The sequence below is a fragment of the Callospermophilus lateralis genome, chromosome 6 (assembly GCF_048772815.1).
Source record: "Callospermophilus lateralis isolate mCalLat2 chromosome 6, mCalLat2.hap1, whole genome shotgun sequence".
NCBI lineage: Eukaryota > Metazoa > Chordata > Mammalia > Rodentia > Sciuridae > Callospermophilus > Callospermophilus lateralis.
In genome coordinates, this window is record NC_135310.1 from 48,474,240 (window position 1) to 48,497,019 (window position 22,780).

The 22,780-nt window shown below is 35.4% G+C and overlaps 1 protein-coding gene across 3 annotated transcripts in view; it reads left to right on the forward strand.

Moving 5' to 3' along the window:
• LOC143401185 (amine sulfotransferase-like) overlaps positions 1–21,663 on the forward strand; it is a 29,913-nt gene extending 8,250 nt beyond the window's left edge. The window contains exons 2-8 of one of the 3 annotated variants that reach the window (XM_076858329.2): positions 174–666; positions 5,487–5,639; positions 7,222–7,430; positions 10,683–10,809; positions 11,627–11,721; positions 18,950–19,136; positions 21,145–21,663. In XM_076858329.2, coding sequence (XP_076714444.1) covers positions 5,498–5,639; positions 7,222–7,430; positions 10,683–10,809; positions 11,627–11,721; positions 18,950–19,136; positions 21,145–21,266 — 882 coding nt within the window. In that variant the 5' untranslated portion in view covers positions 174–666; positions 5,487–5,497 and the 3' untranslated portion in view covers positions 21,267–21,663. The remainder of the gene's footprint in view (positions 1–173; positions 667–5,486; positions 5,640–7,221; positions 7,431–10,682; positions 10,810–11,626; positions 11,722–18,949; positions 19,137–21,144) is intronic. The other 2 variants (XM_076858328.2, XM_076858330.1) reach the window with 2 other exon arrangements.
• Positions 21,664–22,780: the final 1,117 nt, after the last annotated feature.

The window sequence follows — 22,780 nt, forward strand, 5'->3', positions numbered from 1 at the left end:
TGTCTTACCTTTATATAAACTCACATTTCCTTATTGTACTGAAAAGGTTGTGATCTATTCTATGATTATGTATCACAAAATTCGAATTGTTCTTGAAGTGGTTAGATATGATACCTGCAAACTGGCTCTGGTGTCCTTTTGACTTTGTCATTATTCTTTGTGTAAATCTTGAGATCCAACATGGCGGCGGGCAGAGAGGCTGCACTTTCACTGTACTCCCAGTGATGGGGGCATAAAGTTGCAAGGATAACTCTTGGATCCTTCCAACGGAGATTCTCCTAGCAAAATTCCATTGAAGAGAGACCGCCCGGGAGCTACTAGGATTTTTTAAAAAAACGTCTATGTGACCCGGACGAGCGGGACCCTGCCGCTAGACACGGAGTACCAGATTCACCTTCCACAGTCCGCGCACCGCGGGCACAGCTGCAGATCAGTCCACCCGCCCGCAGCAAAAGTGACTGGGTCCTGCTAGATGCCGAGACACAGCTTGGCAGGAAGAAGTCTTTAGCCAAGCCCCCACGAGGAGCTGAGGCAAACCGGACCGGACCAGTTCCACCCCTCCCCTCGGACACTACAGCAAGGAGCCTGGGGCCCGCCATAGCAGAGAGGTGACGTCATCGGAGTTCGGCTGGCGGAATTCCTTCCCAGCAGAATCCACTTTAGCAGGTGCGTGACTTCCCATACTGATACAGGCAGCCAGGAAACATCATTGACTTCTCAGGGGTCGTGTCCGTAGGGAAGCAGAGGGGATCCCAGACCCCAAGGCCCCCATATCACCAGCGGTGACCGCCAGGGTCTTAGCCGCCAGTTTACCACAGCACTGGGGCTTAAAAGGGACACACGGTGGGGCTGCAAGTGTAACTAGACCTCTGGAGAATCACTTCTGGGGAACAGGACCTGGCTGGCAGGCTGACAGGAGGAAGGGGGTTAAGAGCTGGAGAATTGAAATGGCTCGGGACTGACAAGTCTCAGAGACTCCCAGGAGACGCCCTACAGAGATAGCTCTCGGCAGGTACAGAGCAGACGCTCCGCTTGGAGGGCACAGCTCCACCTACTGGAAGAGAAGAAGGAGGATCTCCAAGACTTTAATTTATTTTTTATTTTTTATTTTTATTTTTATTTTTATTTTTTTAATTTTTTTTTTGTTGTTGTTGTTGTGGTTGATGCTGCCGATATATTTTTTTCTCTCTCCTTATTCTCTCCGTGATCCTTTCCCCCCTACTCTTTCTCTCTTTCTATCCCATTTCAAGTTTTATTGTTCTTTTCATTCCCCTCTAATCTATCTCTCCCTCCATCCTTTTATCTTTTTAACAGCACCTTTATCCCCTTACCCCCCAACTCTCATCCCAAGCATTACATCTTCCATTGCGTGTAATTGTCTAAATGCAAATAGGTGAATATCTCGAGGCTGTCTATAAGACTCCCAAATACCTAGCTACTAACAACACCCTGATCCAATTGCCCGGTAGTATCCACCTTCAGTGGAGCAATCTTCTAAAGTAGCCAAGACATACTAACCATCGTACCACCAGAGCACCTAACCTAAACGTATAGACCTAAGAACAAACAGCAAAACATTATATGCATACAGAACCTAGAAGCCTTATATGAATTGAATGAATCTGCTTTAAAGCACAACAAAGCCCAACATTTCTAGGCATAATCTCCCAACACAAAAGAGAGACAACAGAGATATACAAAGCCAAAACAAATGTATAGGAGAAAGCAGTTACAAAGCAGTCAAACAGAGCTGGATAGCAATGTGTAAATCTTTACACTGTGGTACAAGATGTCCCACATCTATCCTTTCCTGCCCCACCTCTGCACTCAGCCATTGCTCTAGATTTCTCTCAGGCCGTCTTACTTGCTAGATGCACATAACATTGTGTGGTTGGGAAGAAGGGAATCAAAATGCTGCCTCTGCTCATGGAAGCAGCTGTCTTATTCACTTGGCTATTATTACTGACTGGTCTAGATGTCTCACAGCTGATAATTATTGGGAGTCAGGGAGAAAAAGAGGGAAGAGAGGAAGGCAAAAGATTCCAAGAACCTCAAAAGACCCCATTATGCATTTGGTTCATTAAAATTTGTATAATAAAAGCAATTCTTATTGAGCCTGTCATAATAATAAATAGAATACTCCTATGGATCTCTACTTTTCATGCTGTATTTATTTTCACAAAATAGAGTATTTTAGAAACACTAAGTAGACAAATATCATGAGGAATAAGAGACAAGTTTAATATTTATAAACTGAAATTAGCCTCAGATTACACACTACTTTCTAACCAGAAGGAATTTTATTTTGAAAAGATTCAAGATCTCCCCTAGGTTCAAATTCTGTATTTACTGGGAACTTGAGAATTAATCATTAGATAATCATTATCTAAGAGCAGCTTTTATGAGCCACAAAAGACTGAGGAATGACTCAATTTTCCATGAGAGATGTTAGAAAGACCTGAGATGAATCATAGTTATTTGTGGAAAACAAAAAGCCTACATCTATTATTAACATGAATAATGGGGCATTGATTAGAAAAGGCAAACTCTATGTGCACTGGAAAACAAATTTATGTTCTTTTTGAGTTTATATAACCTTCTTGTAAGTATATATAACCCCTAGAGCCTTCTGTAGCCACTGCCAGTCAAACAACAGAAGAAATTAACTGGGTGAGAATTATGCAAGGAAGGACCTAAAGAATGATCACCAGCCCCTGAGATGGGCTGGAAAGACAGACTTAACCATCATTCAGGTACAAGTAAGCTGTCCTTGAAGTTTTCGAATGCGTCTTTGTGTTTGTTTCATAATTGCTGTAATTCAGTAAATATGCCCTCTCTTCTAAAATTTTTAAAGTATCTCCAAAGGTTTGATCCCTTTAAAAAACCTGGGATAACCTGATATGCTTTCACCAGTGTCAACAAAATCTTACCCAATTTATAAGAGCTGAGTTACTCAGTCAGATTCTAGAACACTACTCTCTGGCCAAAACAAACTCCAAAGGGACTATTTATTCCTTAGTGACAGAGCAGTTCCTGTCAGCCTAAAATTTTTGTGAGAACTGGTTTTCCTTCAGCAGCTGATCTCAACAGTGGGTAATAACAGAATAGATTCAGAGCCACTGTCAATTCTCATCCTGTTTTGCATGAGAGACAAATATCTGTATTGACCTCCTTTTCTCCCTAATTATCTATGAACACCCCCACCCCTTTTCTTTGGGACTTCCATTAAAGAATAAGAAGGAGACACAGAAAGGCTTGCTACTTACACAATTGCCTTCTCCTACATGCATCAAAGACATGCAAACTATACTGAGGAGCCAGTGGGCACCCACCTGAATCCTCCTCACATGCAGCTTTCTCCTTTGCTTCTGTGATACCAGAGCTCTCAAAATTTTCTCTCCCCTCAGACTGACAGTTGAGTGACTAAATAGAAGAATTTGGAATGTTTGTAGACACTGCCTGATGCTCTTTCTCATCACCCAGAGTTTCTGGAACCCTTTATGAATTTTCAAAGGGTGTGTGGATGGTATTACTAGTTGTTAGGAAGGATGTGGAAGGGATCACACTTCACTTTTGGCTTTCTCCTCAACTTATATCTCCTACCATGTTCTTCTCCATTTATCCATGTGATGCAGTATAAATTCTCCCTCACCACAATCTGAAGGCTGAATTCTCCAAGGTTTTTCCTAGGAAATGCAGGATGTCAATATCAAAATAGCTCTCCATCTGCCTGTATTGAAAACAATCTTTTTGATGCATTAGCCCAGCTCTTCTGTCCCCAGGACTCAATATTTCATGTTTCCTATATGTCAACTTAATGAGGGGAAACCTCTAGCAGCTTAGTAGGGCCTTAATTTTATCTTTCATTTGGTATCCAAGAAACCAATCACAAAGGCATCACCCAGGTGAGTCTAACATTAATCATTTTCTGTTCTTATTCTGGAAAAGACTAAACTCTGAATTCCTCCTATTGATCAGGTAACTTGGATTGTTTGTAAAGAGCTCAATGTTATTTCTTGACATACAATTTAAACAAAGCCATATTTACAGCTTTTTAGCAAATTCAGTTTCTTGGCATGCACAGAATTTAAAAAAAAACTGAAATCTATATTGATTCTAAATCTACTATGGTTAGAACTTATGGGATTGTCTCAATCATGTAACCTTCAAGGAAAGATTTCTCAGGAAGAGCAAATAGAAATGCTTGGCTGGTCTGAATTTTGTAGGGATTCTGACCATGGAAATATACATGGAAGCATTCCACTTGTGAGCACACTCAGAGAGGGTAACTGGCACTCTATTTCCCACCCTTAGAATGCCCTGAAATTTCTCCTAGGAACTAGTAAGATAATGAATACATGTGCAATGTGTAGCTGCTGTGGCAATGCCCCTAGAGTCTTATCAGCCTAGACCTTGATCTCAGGCACACAGCTCCTGGGACAAACACAATGTTTCACTGAACCTAAACCTCTCCACATAACATTAACTTTATACAATAGACTTTCTTGAGAGCTACATAAAACACCTAACATTGCACATTGCAATTTAGTATGTAGCTGAGGGATAAGCTGCATAATGTTGCTAAGTCTGTAATACAATGAACAATATGTACTAATGATGCCAATGACCTGAAGTAACCTATGGATATAAATAAAGCTGGCAGCTTGGCCATTCTGCCATCTTTCCTCCCTTTGCATCTTGCCTGTATGTCTCCCTTTTTGTTCTCATTACAAAATTTTAATAATATTTGTCTTTACATTGTTTGCTTTCCATTTTTTGTTTTAGTTTATTATTGAGATTCATATGATTTCTGATTTTAAAATCTCCTACTGTAAACTATGATAAGTTTCATGAAGTAACTTGTAACTACTAGGGCAGCATTTCTGAATTAACAGCAATTTTAAAGAGCAAAGAATTTTCATTTTTCACTTTCAACAGCATCTCAGATCCCTAATTCAGAAGTTTCTTTCAGACACAATGAGTTATGCATACTCTAGAAAAACATTAGAAATAAAAGAATATCCATTGAAGAATATCTTATTTCTACAACAATCAAAAAATATAAGCAATTAAAATGTAAAACACTAAGAATTTCTGGATAAAAAGTATGAATTCTCTGCCCAATTATCCCTTCTCCAATCTTTCCAGTTCAGCTAGCTGGACAAGTTTAAATAATTTGGTTGACTTTTCTGAGTTGATTCCTCTTCTCTATTTTGAGGATCATGATATCTGTTCCTCATGGACCTTTAAGAAGAGTTGTCTCACTTTTCAGCATTTCTGCTGCCTCATCTTTAAAACACTGATGCTAGCAATACAGCAATGTTGGCATTTTGTGAAGTTTTAAATCATTCATATATGTGCTGTGGTTAGTGTCATTAATATGTTCATACACATCAGACATTGCAATAGTGCTAGGCATATATTGACCACTCAATGACTATTATTCACTTCTAAAATAACTTGATATTATATGTTTGCACTTGTAGGTGAAAAAATTATGGACAAAACAGAGGAATACTTATTTGAATTTAAAGGCTACAATTTTGAAAGGTCTTTAGTTAAAATGCATATAGTAGGAAGTGCAGATGATTTTGAAATTAGAGATGATGATGTCTTCATAGTCACCTATCCAAAATCTGGTAAGTGTAAAGAGTGGCCTCATGATAGTAGATTTTTCCTAAGTTTGGTATATATGTGTGTGTATGTGTGTGTGTGTGTGTGTGTGTGTGTGTGTGTGTGTGTGATTGTGTCTCTGTGTATGTAAATGTGCTCTTTTTCAGACATCACAGCAGCCTGACCTACATTTATATATCCATTAGGAATCAGAAAAAAAGTTAGCTAAATCTCAAATCTATACTACCAAAGCTCATTTGCAATGAATATATTGTCAATTCTGTTAAATATATATATATATAAAGAAACCAAATACTGATCCATGAGCAGGTACTGGGTAAAGGCTGACCTGTTGGCTTGGTCTGCTGGACAGACCTGAGATAGTCCAAACTCATCTTTTCTCTAATTTGTAAATGCTTCCTGAGTTGGAAGATTTATCTTCCATAATTATTCATGTTCCAAGATGTTTCATTTTCTTGAGAAGTATTCCATGTCAGCTGAGTTCCACTGAAGATTCTCAAAAATGTTTTCAACCAGTAAGTTCTACTAGAAAATGAATTAAGAATGATTTTGAGATTTGTGAAGATAATTATTACAAAGAAGTGGTAAAACACAATCCTGTTGGGCTAAACAAGTACTAATAATAGTAATAGTGACTTCTACTTCAGCAGTGCAGGATACTTGGCTTGGTTTGAGTTTTTATACTTGCCCAGCAGACTAAGGAGTAAAGCTGTAGTTATTAAGATTCTACATACAATGTTTTGCTTATTTATAGTGTGGTTTCCCCAGAACACCACAAAGAAGTTGGTCATACATGGTTAGGCCATTCAAGTAAAAAAAAATGTTTTATATATATATATATATATATATATATATATATATATATATATATATATATATATATATATATATATATCTTTGCTCATGTCAAGTTCTGCTATTTCCTGACATCCTTGGTAGCTTAAATAGTTTACAAAACCACCTTACATGGTAAAGAGAAAAGGAGGGGAAAGTGAACTCGCTATAATTTTGTTAATTTGTCTATAATTCTAAAGGGTAAAGTTCTGAAAAAGGAATTTCATGAAAGAAAAACAGTTACCAAAATATAGTCAAAAGGGACTCAGTAACCAATAACATATTGTAAGAAAATACAGAAGGAATAAGCTCGAAGACTCCAATCAGAAAGAAATGACACAAAGAGGGAAATGATGTGATCAGTACAGGGTGTATGCATGTGTGGAAATACCACACTCTACCCCGTCAATATGTAAAATTATTATAAGTTAAGGAAAAAGTTAAAAACACGAAAAAGGACCTAACATGGAGCAGGAAACCGAGAAGGAGAGGCAGAATTAATCTAAATCATTACTATCATGGAATCAGAACAAACACAACTCTTCAAGTGACAAAGGAATTTAGAGTATTTGATTTTATATTTATTAACTTTAAAGTTTCATAGAGACAAAAATGAAAGTTGGACAAAGTTGTTAGCATACTTAGAGTGTTTAAGAGAAAAGAAAGCTCAAATGATTATGGTGAATGACAATATTGTTGAGTTAATTTTTAATGACTAATTGAGTTTGAAAACAAGATGATTTATTTTTTCAGGTACTGTCTGGACTCAGCAGATACTAAGCTTGGTTTATTTTGAGGGGCATCGTAATGGAACCGAAGACATCAAAACAATAGATAGAGCTCCCTTCTTTGAATACAATAATCATAATTTGGACTTTACCAAAATACCATCCCCTCGCCTCTTCAGTTCTCATCTTCCGTATTATTTAGTTCCAAAAGGTCTGAGGAACAAAAAAGCTAAAGTATGTCATAGAGCTTAGTCTCTCTCTCTCTCTCTCTCTCTCTCTCTCTCTCTTTTTTGCAAAAGCAAAATAACCTGCTTTAAGTAGATTCCCCAAAAGTTATGTTTAAAATATTGCCTTCCACAGTAAAAATATATGAATGTCCTAAAAGCTATGCCTGAAATAAGCAATTGTGGATATAATTTGCAATGTACTTCTATAGCATATAACAAAAATTCTTTCACATTGGCCATAAATGCCATTCTTTTTTATGATTTCATAGAATTTTGTTGTGTGGCTTTGCAATAATTAATGTGTATTTGATGGACAGGTAAGTTGCAGCCAATGGATGTCTTGTGTTGTCTTAAACATTCCTATACAGACTTACACTTTAATTCTCATGCCATGTTTCAATTAATGTGAAGTTTTCAAATTAAAATGTCTAATATTTTAAGTGTTGACAGGGATTACCTACCTGCTTTTTATAATATATGAATCATACTTCATCAAATACCATGTAGGAATGCCTCTGTCCTCACATGCTTACTAATAATGGGAATTATCAAATTTGCCTAATATGCTAAGTAAGAAAGTAATCTCATTTTTTAGCGAATTTAACTTTCAATTTTAATAAGATTATCTTCTTATATATTTTATAGGCCTTTAAATATCCTTTTTATTTTTTGCCCCTGTGTCTTTAGGTTGTCTTATTTACTGTTTTGTGGAATATTTACTTGGGGCAGTCTTCCCCCTTAAAAAGAAAAGACTTTTCTGAAAAACGGTTTAAAACTTTTAACCTTATGTAACCCAACTCTTAATACTTCTTTCATGACTTCTGGTTCTGATGCTTTACTAAGAAAACACAACACCAACAACAAAGATTATGTAAATACCCTCCAGCTTTTTCCTAGCTAACATTATTTTTAACCTTTTTTGGGGAGTACATGGGCTTGAACTCAGGATCACTCAACCACTGAGCCACATCCCCAGCCCTATTTTGTATTTTATTGAGAGACAGGGTTTCATTCTTTCATTTCATTTCTGTGGTTATATATTTTCAGCACCTCTCTTTTTGAGGCTGGCTCTGAACTTGTGATCCTCCTGTCTCAGCCTCCCAAGTAGCTGGGACTACAGACTTGAGTCACCAAGCCTGGCTATATTAAAACCTTCTTAGGATTATAAATTAAATCTTATACTACTTATTATATGAGGCACGAATATTGCATTATACTTGTCCCAAGAGATACTAATTGACACAGAATATTTTCTTAAAACTTTGACTTGAGTATCTCCACTATTTTGAAGTCTATATATTGATATGCTAAATTTTCATTGTCTCTCTCTTCAGTGTGCATTCTTTATTCCAAAAATAGGCACTTCTGCTGATTATGTAGCAGTTCTTCCCTGTTTTTTACATTTTAACTGATAAGGCAAAGTTTTCTAAAAACTTTTTACAATATAGTGTAGTTCCGCAATGTTTATCAAATGTGGATTTTAATTTAAGAGAGATTTTTTTCTGGGAAAACAAACATTGCAATATACCAACATTCTTGGAGCTTCATTCTATGTCTCTATTTTATCAGGTCTACTTTAATACCATCAATATGTACCACTTATTATTCTTTTTACCCACTTGTAGATATTTAACATTGAAAAAAGTATAACTTTTTAATAATCTCGTCAATTTACTCCAATTTTGTGGTTATATATTTGCATTCATGCTGCAAAGATAAAAATTTCATATTCTCTTATTTTTAGAGTTTTCAGGATATAATTAGTTTTCTATTTTACTGGGTTTTCACCCTCTGAGGAACTAGCTTTTTTTCTGGATGTATACTTTCATTGTATTTATTGTCTCATTTTAGTATATATCTTTCTATCTTCTTTAATTAAATGTTCAGTTTACCTATTTCCAGTGTTTATATTTGTCAATATTAACATTTTAAAATGAATATCACTTTTAGTATAACTATGGATATGATTTTGTTAATGTTTAAAACTCTGTTATTTCAGTTTTACTTTTATAATTGGTTTCAGCTCTCTTGAGACTTTTTTAGTTTAAAAGTGTTTGTATAGTTTTCTATCATGGGCAATGGTATTTACGTATTCTAATTTTTGGAATTTATTTAAAAGCTAATTGTCAATTGCATGATCAGTTTTCAAACATGTAATATGTTTCATACATGAGAAAAGGAGATAAACTTCCTGTGTTGGGTACTTATACAAATTTTAAAAACTAAATAAAATAAAATTTTAATAATCAATTTTATAAATTTATTTTTGCTTTTATTGTTATGTTAAAGACAGTTCTCTGTAAGTGTTCTACTATGATTGTGGCTAAATCAAAATACTTACATATTTACTGGAACTTTTCCATTGAAGTTTTTCTATTATGATCATCAGTGTACAAATGTTCCTTTTCTGTTGGTCTTTTGAAAACAAATTATGGGCCATCATGTTAAATCATTTGGCCTACAATTTTACTTAATTTCATTTTGTTCCTTATTCTCTAATTCTCTGGGATTTTGCCACATGCTCTTGTGTGTTATTGATTTGAAATGCCATTTTCACTGCTGCATAATATAACTTTTGAAAGTAGCTCTATCAGATCTGTACTTTCTCTTCATAGAAAAATTAGAATATTCCAGCATTTGCATATCACTACATGCTGCTATGAATGCTCTTGAGAATGGCCTTTGGGCACATATGCAGGAATTTTCCTATAATATACATCCAAGAAGGGAACTGCAAAGTCAAAAGTACAAGGATTTTCAGTTTTATGGGATGGGGACTATATTTTCTTAAGAAAGCAGGTGTATCAGTGCCTGCTAAATTGGTAATGGACATGTTTTGACTTCCTCCTGGTAATGATACATATCAGACTTTTAAATTTTTTCAATGTGTTATTTATGAAGAGGTATGTTAAAGTAATCTTAACCTACATGTCCATACTCAGTAATGAGATTAAGCCTGTTTTGATAGGTTATTGACAATAATTATTGTGTATTCTGTGAAAGGACTTTTTTTGGTTCAACTTTTCATTAGTGGTATTTTCATATTAATTTTCTTTGTACAGTTTCTGTCCTATAAGTAAAAGAATTTATTTCAACACTTTTTGTAATAGAGAAAAATTGGGGGAACACCTAATTTTCCATGACTAGAAGAATGGATTAAAATAATTTTGATTCATTCAGCTAATAAATGTGATGCAATTGTTAAAAACTTGAAATAATATGTTGGAATTGTTAATACTATTTCTAATTCTTCCTGCAGATTCTTTATATCTACAGAAATCCTAAAGATGTTTTGGTCTCCTTTTTTCATTATTCAAATTGGGTGGCTATATTAAAGAATTCCGATACTTTTGAGAATTATATGAAAATGTTTCTAGATGGACAAGGTAACTATGAGTTTATTTATCAAGAAACTTAGGGAAGATATGTAGAGAGATGGAAAAGGGCAATTGTACAATGGATGCTCTTGAGTAGTTACTATGACACATCAACTTAGTCTGCCACCCAGTGGCCTTTCCTTCCTTGCCAGGACCATGTGGGTTTTGTCAAGTTTTCAAAGGCATGTTGTTTAGGAAACATTTTGACCAGTCCATAAGAGGCTTACACGTATTCTATCAATTTAAACTATCTACAAATATAATTAAAACAATACATTCCAGAATCACTAATGATCAGGGTGTTTGTGTACTCTCTCAAGGACCTGTGGTAAGCCTTCTAGGGCCATGGTGGAGTTTATCACTCCACTATTGACGAGGATTGACTGTTGCAAGGGACTTGTAGTGAGAAGTATCAGGATCTCACTCACTTAAAGATTACATTCAGGTTCTGTCTCATTGTAAACAGGTAGCTTTGCTATCCAGAGATCTTAGAGAATGAGAAGAAGAATGGACATGTGTGTATACTGGTGGATATAGGAAAGTGGAGGAAATTGCTTTAAAGAAATCTGATTTAAACTGAGACCCAGGGGCTTTCTCATTTCTTCATTGCTGCCTTCCTGCATCCATAAGGTCGCTTTTCATGGTCACTTCTCTATGAAAACCATGATTGTTCCCCTAAGCAGTAATCATTTCAAAACTGTAATATAGATGTTCAGTGGTTGGGGCCTTTATTTTTGTTTTTGTGACTATAAGGAGGAAAAGACAGAATACTTTGCTATTCAAAAGTGCAACATCTTCACCTTCTTACTAATTATTTTTTGCACAGTGGTGGGAAGTCGTTGGTTTGATCACATAAAAGGCTGGTATGAACACAGACATGACTTCAATATTCTGTTCATGAGCTATGAAGATATGAAAAAGGTAAAATAAGAAGTATTTTTTAAAATTCTATTTTTAAACCTTTTTTCTCCTGGTTTCAGGAAAACTCATTCTCTTAGTCATTTTCATACATATTTCATAGGTTTTTGGGGGGTAAGGGGGGGTTCTAATTTCCTGCTTATCCATTAATTGTTACTGGTTTTCCTCAAGGGTTTGTTCTCACTACACATAGTCCCATGGTTATCATTTAAAAACTGTAGCAATAAAGGCAACCTCAAATATCTAGGATACCAATATTGTAAATCATTTTTATTAATATTAATTACATATTAATGGGTTTTAGTATCTGATTTCTATAGGACCATGCAACATGGACTGATCATATCCAATCTCCCTTCTTCCACTCTTACCTCCTCTTCCCCCTGGACCCTTCACAGGCCCTAGTATTCATGATTCTACTTTCAGTCCATATTTGTTGTTGTTCTCACGTGTGCCTCTTGCACTACTTGTCTTTGTATGTCTGGCTTATTTTATTTAATATGATCTCCTCCAGTTCATAAATTTTGCTGGAAGATTTCATTTTTTATATCTGAATAATAGTCCAGTGTGTGTGTGTGTGTGTGTGTGTGTGTGTGCACCATATTTTTTTATGTGTTCATCTTTGATAGACATCTATGCTGAATCCTTATCTATTGTGAATAGTGATATAATAAACATGAACATGTGAGTTGTCTCTTCTATGGTGACTCTATTTCTTTTTGATATATACCCAGGAGTGTAACAGTTGGATTATATAGTAGTTCTGTTTTTAGTTTAGTGTTTTTTTTTTTTTTTTTTTTTTTTTTTTTTTTGAGGATACACCATAGAACAAACTTTTTTCCATGGTAGTTGTACTTAAGAAAGTTCATCAAGGAACACCATGACACTGGGGGAAGAAGCCACTTCAAAGACAGGATAATTGTTGCTATAGATGAGGGTGAGCCCTGTGAGGCATGTTCTTCCTGTTTTTTAAAGAGAATCTTCATGTGAAGTCATAGGATGCTTATATGGTGGTGAAAGTTTCAAAACTGTCTGAAAACTTTGTGTAATTCAAACACAAGATAGTTGAAGTTTATTGTTCTGTGAACTCTGGTTGGTACGTGGATTTATTAATACATCATATATTCAGTTACTTAAACAATCACTGAATGATTGCTCTGTGACTGGCACTGAATTGTGAGTAATAGATGACTGAATCTTTTATAGACAGAATTCATAATCTATCAGGGAAAACAGGTACTTACCAAGCTAGTATATGTAGTTCAAAAGTAATAAGTGAAATTATTAAGGAAAAGTCTAACTACAATGTCAATGTGCATATGTACTGAGAGTATCTAGTATAGTTGAAAGTGATGGCCTTTTTTTTCCTGAAATAAATAAATAAGAGCTAACAGAAAGAAAAAAAAATGGGAGAGACTTATAAGAAAAAAAGGAGACCTTTGAAGACCCAAGGGAAGAACTTGAACAATGTGGGAGAGATGAAATATTAATATAGAGGGGTTTTGTAGGAGCCAGATTTTATAAGATCTGTAGGCTATGTTAATGAGAGTGATTTCTTTAAAGTTAAAAGTAGTCAAGAGCCTCTTAAAGAATTATTAAGAGGGGTAGCCATAGAATACAATTTATATTTTTGAATGTTATTTCCATTCATGAATTAAAAAGAAAAAATAGTGAGTATAAGGAATCCAGTCCAGACACAGACCAGTGTGCTAATCCACTGAACATCAGTGCTTCCTTGGATTGGAGTAATGTCATTATGAATGAAGAGAATACAGAGTTTTGAGGCACAGTTAAGATGTAAAAAGAAATGGGATTGGACAAAGGACAAATGACAAAGAGAGAGGTATCAAGGATGCTTCCTTTATTTCCAGTTGGTGCATCTTTGTAGATAGTGGTCTCATTCGTGAAGGTGTTTAGGGCATTCTGAGGCAGGGTCGGGTTAGAGGGGGATCAGAGGAGCTTGAACATAATGTTGTTTTTGACCTATGAAGATTAAAGTGATTTAGAAGAAATCAAATGAATAGACTGAGAAACAAATGAAAAATACAAATCAAAAGCTCAAAAAAGATTTCTGCCTTTAGATATTAATGCCATTAATTTGAACATCATCACTATAAAGAATATAATGGCAGTAGCTTGGGAGGCTGAAGCAGGAGGGTTGAGAGTTCAAAAGTAGCTTCAGCAATTTAGTGAGGCTCTAAGCAACTCAATGAGACCCTATCTCAAAACAGAATATAAAAAGTAATAGGGATGTGGTTCAGTGGTTAAGTGGCCCTGGTTTCAATTCCCAATACCAAAAAGAAAAAAGAATGTATGAGAAGAATGAATGTGGATAAAATTGATTGGGGGTAGGATGGAGTAAGGAAGTAAAGGAGAGAAGGAATATAGACCTTGGTCAACTCAAATTTTCAGCTTTAGAGCTCTTTCTAGAGAAACCTCACAATGTTGTCAAAAATTAGATATTCAGAGTGAGGTTGTGGCTCAGTGGTAGAGTGCTTGCCTAGTATGTGTCAGGCAGTGGGTTCTATTCTCAGCACTGTATTTAAATAAATGAATAAAATAAGGGTCCATCAACATGCAAACAATATTTTTTTTAAAAAATTAGGTATTCATCAAAGTTGGAATACATTTTGGAGTCTTCCTTTGTCTGCTGCTTCCCTTGGAAATGTCTTGGTAGTTTTATGAAACACTGCCCATGCCTGCTTCTCCAGTGATAAACCCAGCAAGACGTATAAACTCAGGGCAGTTTCTCTCAGAGGATTTTTCACATTTCTCACTTAATTAGTAGTGGTAGCCCTAGAACCTTAATGACTATGCAGGATTATTTTCTACTTTCCTGTCACAAGTAGAGTCGAGTGGTATATAATTGAACTAGAAGCAATTATAACTATAATGTTTAAAGATTCATATTTAGGTGGCAAAAGTCAAGTTAAAAGACCAATAATTCATTATCATATAATGAGGATGGAGTTACCATTGGGAGAAGGACAAGGTTTAAAATGAGGAAAGGGTGCTTATTGTGGGGTTCTGGAATGCGTGTCATTTTCATATGTGTATTTTATTTTAAAATGTAAAAGTTCTGGAAATACTTTAATTTATCTTAAGAGAAATGATACTCCTCTTTGTGGGAGTCTGATATAAGAGATTTAATCTTTCCCATCCTGTTATCTTTTCCTTCAATATATTGGAACTGGCTGATGCCTCTAGGAAAGAAACGCATACATACCTGAAGGGTGTGGGGCAGTTGTCTTTGGAGACCCCACAAATACAGTGGTAAAGAAGAGAGCTGCCCATTGTGTTACATGAAAAACCACTTTGTGAAATATGGCTAGAATTTTGAACAGTATTTGGTAGTAGAATTAGGGAACAGCTCTTGTGCTGAAGAACTGGCGAAAGTACAAGACTCTAGCAAGACCTAGAAAATAATCTCTGAATCTATGTTATAGTTTAGATATGATCTGTCCCCCAAAAGATCATTTGTGAGACTATGAAAGAAAAGTTTAGGGATGATATATGATAGGATGATAAAAGGCCTGACCTAATCAGGGCATTAATCTCCTGATAGGGGGATTAACTGAGTGGTAATTGTAGGAGGTAGGTAGGGTATAGCTGGAGGAGGTACGTCATCAGGGATATTCCTTTGAGGATAATGTCATGAGTTGATTGGAGCTCTCTCTGCTTCCTGGTGTGATGTCTTGAATCACTTTTCTCCACCACATTCTTCCACCATGATGTTGTCACTCATTTCAGGCCCTGTGGAATGGTGCTGGCTGTCTATGGGCTGAGACCTCTGAAACTGTGAGCCCCCAAACAAACTTTGCCTCCTCTAAGTATATTCTTGTCAGGTCTTTTGGTCACAGCAATGAAAAATCTGACTAAAACAATCTGTGTTTTATCTTCCATTAAAATTATTCACCAAAGTCTACATTTCAATTAACAAGCTGGGGGTGTATCTGATATTTTGGTTAATAAAAGGTAGCTTTCATTATACAGAATACATGTATGATGTTGTGAGGAGAAAAAGAAAAAAAATGTGTCACATTAGATTGGATAGAGAGAAATGATGGGATGGGAGGGAAGGGGAAGAGGGGATAGGAATGGCAGCAGAACAGAATAGACATTATGATTGCTGTATGTATATAGGTGACTCTATGACCAGTGTGATTCTTCAATCTGTACAATCAGAAAAATGAGAATTTATACCCCAGTTGATTCAAATGTATGAATTGCCAAGATCATTGTAATGTCATGTGTAGCTAATAAAAAAATAATAGGTAGCTTTGGGGGAAAGATTTTAATTTTGTCTCCAATTTTCTTGTATGTGACAAGTATAGATGTTTTGAAATTCTTTCAGATAATTTCTACATTTGCAACATCTATAGTTCTATTTTTATTGTCTTTTTTATGCTAGAGCTTGTTCATATTTTCTTATCCCTTTGTATTCATTCATATCCTGATTTTTCTGCTCCCAAGTTTGGTGTAGAAATAAGTTAATAACTGTGGTGTGGGAAACCAACCTTGCACATGACTGGGTCACACTCCCCAGCTGGGTGCTGAGGCGCTCAGTCACAGAAATGTGGCAGAGCTTTCCCCACCCTTCTTGGGCTCAAGGGTTGGTGTCTCCTGCATGGGTGTGTCTTGCTACAGCCCCATGGGTGGAGCTGTGCTCACCAGTTCTTTTGTAATATAACCCCTTGCCCTGTTTAGGATAGAATCTTCCATGGAAGTGCCTTGTGTGTCCCCTTTTCTTACTGTGCTTTTGGGTGTGGCGTACCCAGATGTCAGTCAACCTGCTGACAGTGGACATCATGAAGATAGATCAGCCCCCTGAAACCTGACCCCTTGCCTCATTTGAATAGCTTCTCCTCAGTAAAAGGGGTCAGGGCATGTGTGCTCTCTCTCCTCCTGCAGACCCTTAAGGTCAGAGGAGCCATCACAGTGACCCCAAAGAAAAAGGTATTTGTGTCCCTTGTGTGGTTATTTTGCACAGCCCGATTAGCCCAGTTCAACTGGAGTAACCCCTGAGCCTTTTCTATGGACCTGTTATTTTTATTCATCCTCTCACACTAAATTTTTTCCCCTATAAGAATACAACTAACATATTCAGGAAGTTAGCAAGGCCCTGTATCCTCTGTCCCCAACCTGCCAACCCATCTCCATTTCTTGTGAGCACATAGTGTATCGAGCACTTTGAAGTTCACATTTCATAGGGGTAGGGGTTTCAGGTTTCTTTAGTTGAGGGCTCATTTTTTTTTTTTTTATTTTATCCAGAAAAGAAATCCTTGCTTCTTGAATTGAAAAAAAGTTCCTTTCTCATGAAAATTGTTATAATCTCTTTAAGATACAGTTTTTCCAGTTAAGTACTCTTGCCTATAGTAATTCTGTTTAGGTTTTATCCTCCCACTGAAATTTTTACCTGTGATAAAATATCCATGACATAAAGTATAATTTTTACTTGTGATAAAATATCCATGACATAAAATATACCACTTTAACCACTTTGAGGCGGGTACCAGGGATTGAACTCAGGGACACTCGACCACTGAGCCACATTCCTAGCACTATATTGCATTTTATTAGAGACAGGGTCTCACAGAGTTGCTTAGCCCTTGCTAAATTGCTGAGGCTGGCTTTGAATTCGCCATCCTTCTGCCTCTGCCTCCTGAGTCCCTGGGATTACAGGCATGAGCCTCGGATCCCAGCCTGCTTTAACCATTTTTTTTTAAGGGAACAGTTGTGTGGCATGAAGTATGTTCATATTCTTGTGCCAACATCACCACTATCCTACTCTAAAATGAATTCATATTGCAAAACTGAAACTCTATATTCACAAGGCTGTAATCCCTCATTCTCCACTCTCAGCCCCTTGTAGGTCTTGTAAAAAAACATTCTACTTTCTTTGTTTATGAAGTTGATTAGTCTTAGTATATCATATCAGTGGAATCATACAGTATTTGTCATTTTGACTGGCTCATTTAACTTAACTTACTATAATGTCTTCAGGGTTCATGCATTTGTAGCATAATTCCTTCCTTCTAAGGCTGAATAATATTCCAATGTACATATGTACTACATTGTATTTGTGTATCTCATACATATACATACATATAGATCACTTTTATATTCTGCATTGTGAATAATGATGTATGAACATGTTGTTCAAATCTCTCTCTGAGACTTTAACTTTCAATTTTGGGGGTACATACACAGAAGTGGATTTGTTGGGTCATGTTGTAATGCTGTTTTTAGGTTCATACTATTTCCATTGCATTTGCAGCATTTTTACATTTCTACCAACATGCATAAATCTTAATTTTTCTGTGTCATTGGTCTTATTCTTTTCTGTTGAGGTTTATTTTTAATAATAAAAATATTGAAATAAAAATAAATAAAATATTTAAAAATCTCAAATAATAATAGCCTTCCTAATAGGTGTGAAAGTGGTACCTTACTGTAGTTGATTTGCATTTCCCTAATGATTAGTGATGCTGAGCACCTTTTCATGTACTTATTGGACATGTGTACATCTACTTTGAAGAAATCTCTATTTAAATCCTTTGCCAATTTTTAATTGGACTGATTTTGTTGTTCTTGTTGATTTGTAAGAATTCTTTATGTATTTTGGGTAGTAGAACTTTTCAGATATTTGGTTTCTTATTCTACAACTTAAATTTTTTTGTTCTAATGTCTTTTTTTTTGTTTGTTTTGGTGTGTGTGTGTGTGTGTGTGTGTGTGTGTGTGTGTGTATACTTGGGGTTTTCAATGTATAAGATAATCTTATGGACTAACAGGGATCACTTCATTTGCTTTATTTTGTATTTCAGTACCTTTTTTGTTTTTATTGCTTAGTTGCTCCAGCTAGTATTTTTAGTATCATAATAAATAAAAGTGGAAAAATGGAGTTGAACTTACTCCACATCTCAGATGAAAATCTTTCTCTCTTAGTTGAGTTTGCTGTTAGCTGTTCCATATAAGACTTTTTCATGTTGAGGTAGTTTCCTTCCATTGCAGATTTATTGAGCGTTTCATCATAAAAAGATGTTGGGTTTTGTTAAATGTTTTTTGTGCATCAATTGAGATAATCATGTCAGTTTGTTTCCCCATTCTCTTCTCATAACAAACTGCATGGTTCATATGATGACACTTCTTTGCATTCCAGGAATCAATTTCACTAGAATATGAAAATGTTGTGTGTTTAGCTGTAACTGATGCATACTCATGACTCTTTCAGGACCTCAGAAGTGCAGTGCTGAAAATTTGTAGATTTCTTGAGAAAGAACTTAGTGAAGAAGTTGTGGATACTGTGGTGAAACAGGCTTCATTTCAGAACATGAAGACTAATCCACAAGCAAATTATAATGATATTGTAAAACAGGAAATGGGAGTGAGAAACAATGAAGGAAATTTTCTGCGCAAAGGTACTATTCAGTAGTTCATAGTAGCAAGATGTAAGCTGTCATTCAAGTCCTTGGTACCTAGGAGAAATAATAAGTGCTTCCATTATGTCTCTCCAAGTAACAGTGACATTTGGAACCTAGAGAAATTAAGCATCTAATTGAGAGTAGGTCTGAAGAGGTTTTCAAGAAACCTAAGTGTTTTAGTATACAAATTGACACATTAACTTGCTTAATTAATATTGCTTTATTTCTAAGTCACATGAGCCTGGTCAGGTATATTAAATGAGAAGAACAATAATCCTCATTTTCCCTTTTTTCTTCTAGAATAATCTAAGGAGTAAACTTAATGTGTGTTTTGCTGTGCTGGGAGGAGGTTTGGATTACTGTGTTCCCATGTGTCATCACTAAGAGTGATATCTTATTAGTGCTATCTGCTATGAATTCAGTTACTTCAAAAAGTTATTGAAATTGTTTTTCCTGTGATTTTATTACATGCTTGAAGTAGTTGTCAAGAATGAATATTATTTCCCTTGTAACTGATACCCTTTAAATTCAAATTATTATTATTATTATTATTATTATTATTAGTAGTAGTAGTAGTAGTATAGTAGTACCAGGGATTAAACTCAGGGGCACTCAAGCACTAAGCCACATCCCCAGCTGCTATTTGGTATTTTATTTAGAGACAGGGTCTCACACTGAGATGCTTAGAGCCTCACCCTTGCTGAGGCTGGCTTTGAACTCAACATTCTCCTGCCTCAGCCTCCTGAGCTGCTGGGATTACAAGCATACACCACCACACATGGCTTCAAATTGTTAATTTTTAATTTAATCATTTAGTGTATAAACATTCTAAACACTTCACTTCTACTTTATTCACATTTTATGTCATAATTGGCTCATAATTTACCAATAGAATGATGGATATTAATTTATGAATAATTATATAAACATCTTATGGAAATTGCCCTAGATATTGATATATTTTAAAATTAATTTTTTGATGACATTTATTATCAATTCTCCGTTTTCATTCCTCAGCTACAGTAGATAAAAGCAATTCTCATATTCCTAAGGGCTTGTTATCTTTTTCAAAGGCCAATAATAATGTCTACACAAGTGATCCTGATAGCTGGAAATGCCAAGTTATTTTTCACTTAAGAAGAATGGCATAATGTAATCCCTGCGGCTCAGGAGGCTGAGGCAGAGGAATGCAAGTTCAAAGCTAGCCTCAGCAAAAACAAGGTGCTAAGCAACTCAGTGAGACCCTGGCTCTAAATAAAGTACAAAATAGGGGTGGGGAGTGGCTCAGTGGTCGAGTACCCCTGAGTTCAATCTCCGATACTCACCCCCACAAAAAAGAATGGCATAATGATGGTTTAATCTTGTATTTAAAAAAAGATGCAGAAAGAGAAGCTCTGGTGCTCTATATGACTTTGATTTTATTAGTTGAAAATACTTGAGTCTCGTTTTTTTTTTTTTTTTTTTTTTTTTTTCAAATTGAAAAAGAAAGAAATACTTATCTTGGAGGGTTTTAGTAAGAATTATATTACGGTTGATAAATGTGGTTCACTTAGTATGAGGTTCACTTAGAATATATACAGGAGTATATATATTAAAAATACTTTTTAAATTCTAATATGTTCATATCTTTATTGTTTTTTATTCCTAAGGATCACAGAGTGGGAAAGGCTAACATATGGGGAAGTAAATTTTCAATCTATTTACTGCATTATTTTGTTCCTATATTCTTTAGTCAATCATTCCTGTGTAAGAAAAGATGAGGTCTCCAATCCTGTGGACACGAACAAATACTTAGCTTGGCTGAAAAGAGATTAATCCATTAATTTCCAATTTTTAAATTCTGTGAACACAATAATATTCACATATTATTAGAAAGTTACCACAAGAGGTATATTGGTTGCTCCATTTAAATTTGATAGGTATTTCACATCTGGGACAATGGGACAAATGGGTTCAATGGTTGAGGCAGTATTTTAACATGTCATTCATGTTCTTATCCCATTAGGTACCATTGGAGATTGGAAACATCATTTTACTGTGGAGCAGAATGAAAGATTTGACCAGATATTCCAAAGGGAAATGAAAGACTTTCCCCTCAAGTTCATCTGGGATATAAATGAGGAATAGAATTCTAATCAAACTATAAAAGAATCATATAAACTCCAATCATATAAACTCCAAATCTTATAAACTCCAACTCCAATTATGCTATACCTTAACATACGTAATAATAATAACATACATAATGCCTATTACTAATTATAAAACTTCATTAACAAAATAAATAAACTATGCTTAGATCAGTTGCCATGAATTCTTTAAAATTTAAAAAAATTAGTTTTACTTTAATAATTAAAATTACAAATCAGAAATTAAATTGTTTTTACACCTTTGGTACCCTGCATGAAAATGGCAAAACAGAAAGCATAAAATATGACTTGCAAATATCTTCAGAGACTATTCTGTATTGTGTATTTTCCTTTGCCCACAATTAAACTCAGGATCAATTAAACATTAAAAATCATTTTGTTCTTGTACTTAAATTTTAATTCTTTGGTTTCAAAATCAAAGGGATATTCAAATGTCATATAGAATAAATGGAGAAGTCCTATATAAACAGGTACTTCTTTTTAATAATTTAACAGATCACAGTTTGCACTAGATGAAAAAATAATTTTTTCAGGCTGGTCATGATGGCATGCACTTGTAATGTCACGACCTAGGAAGCTGAGGTAAGAGGATAGCAAGTTCTAGCCAGCCTCAGCTACATACAGAGACCCTGTCTCAAAAGTTTTAGAAAAGGAAAGGAGGCTTGGGGATATAGTTCAGTAGTAGAACTCCCCTGTGGTTATTCCCCAGTACTGTAACACCACCGCCACTACAACAAAAGTTCTATCCACTTGTCTCAGTGGATTATGGGCTATAGTGAAACATTATTTCATGATGGGCAGTGTGTAGTGGAGTAAAGCTGCTCCCTTCAAGGCATCTGGGAAGGAAAAAGAAAGAAGAAAAGTCCAGGGCCCTAATTTTCCACAATGAAATGGCCCTGATGACCTAACTTCCTCCATCTAGACCCTACAGGTTGCTCTGCTTCCCAAGAGCCCTAAGGAGTAGGGATGGAGCTTTCAACACAGGGGTCTTTTGGAGGACACTTACCCAAACCATAGCATAAACCAATATCCATGTACATCCAAATAAATAAGTAAATTGTGACACTTCACATTATGAAACAAATTATCGATAAAGAAGCATGAATTACAATTCTCTGAAAAACATACACAAGTCTAGAAATATAATATTCAGTGGAAAAAAGCCAGACACTTATTGCATGTTTTCTTATATGATTCAAAAACAGGTGCAACTAATGATGGTTTTAGAAGGTGGATGTTCACCTTCAAGGAATAATGCAGTAACTTAACAAGTAAATGAGAGCACTTCTGGGATGTTAGGATTATTTTTTCCTTTGATCTTAGTACTGTTCATTTTGGAATATTTGTGTGACAGTTTACATAGTATTTGTACATTTTTCTGATTTTTACCATATATTTATGAGATTTATAAAATAAATAAGAAAACATTTCCAAAGAGCAGAAAAAAATCTTGCAGTAACTAAATGGACAAAACATTAATTCATAGTTAGC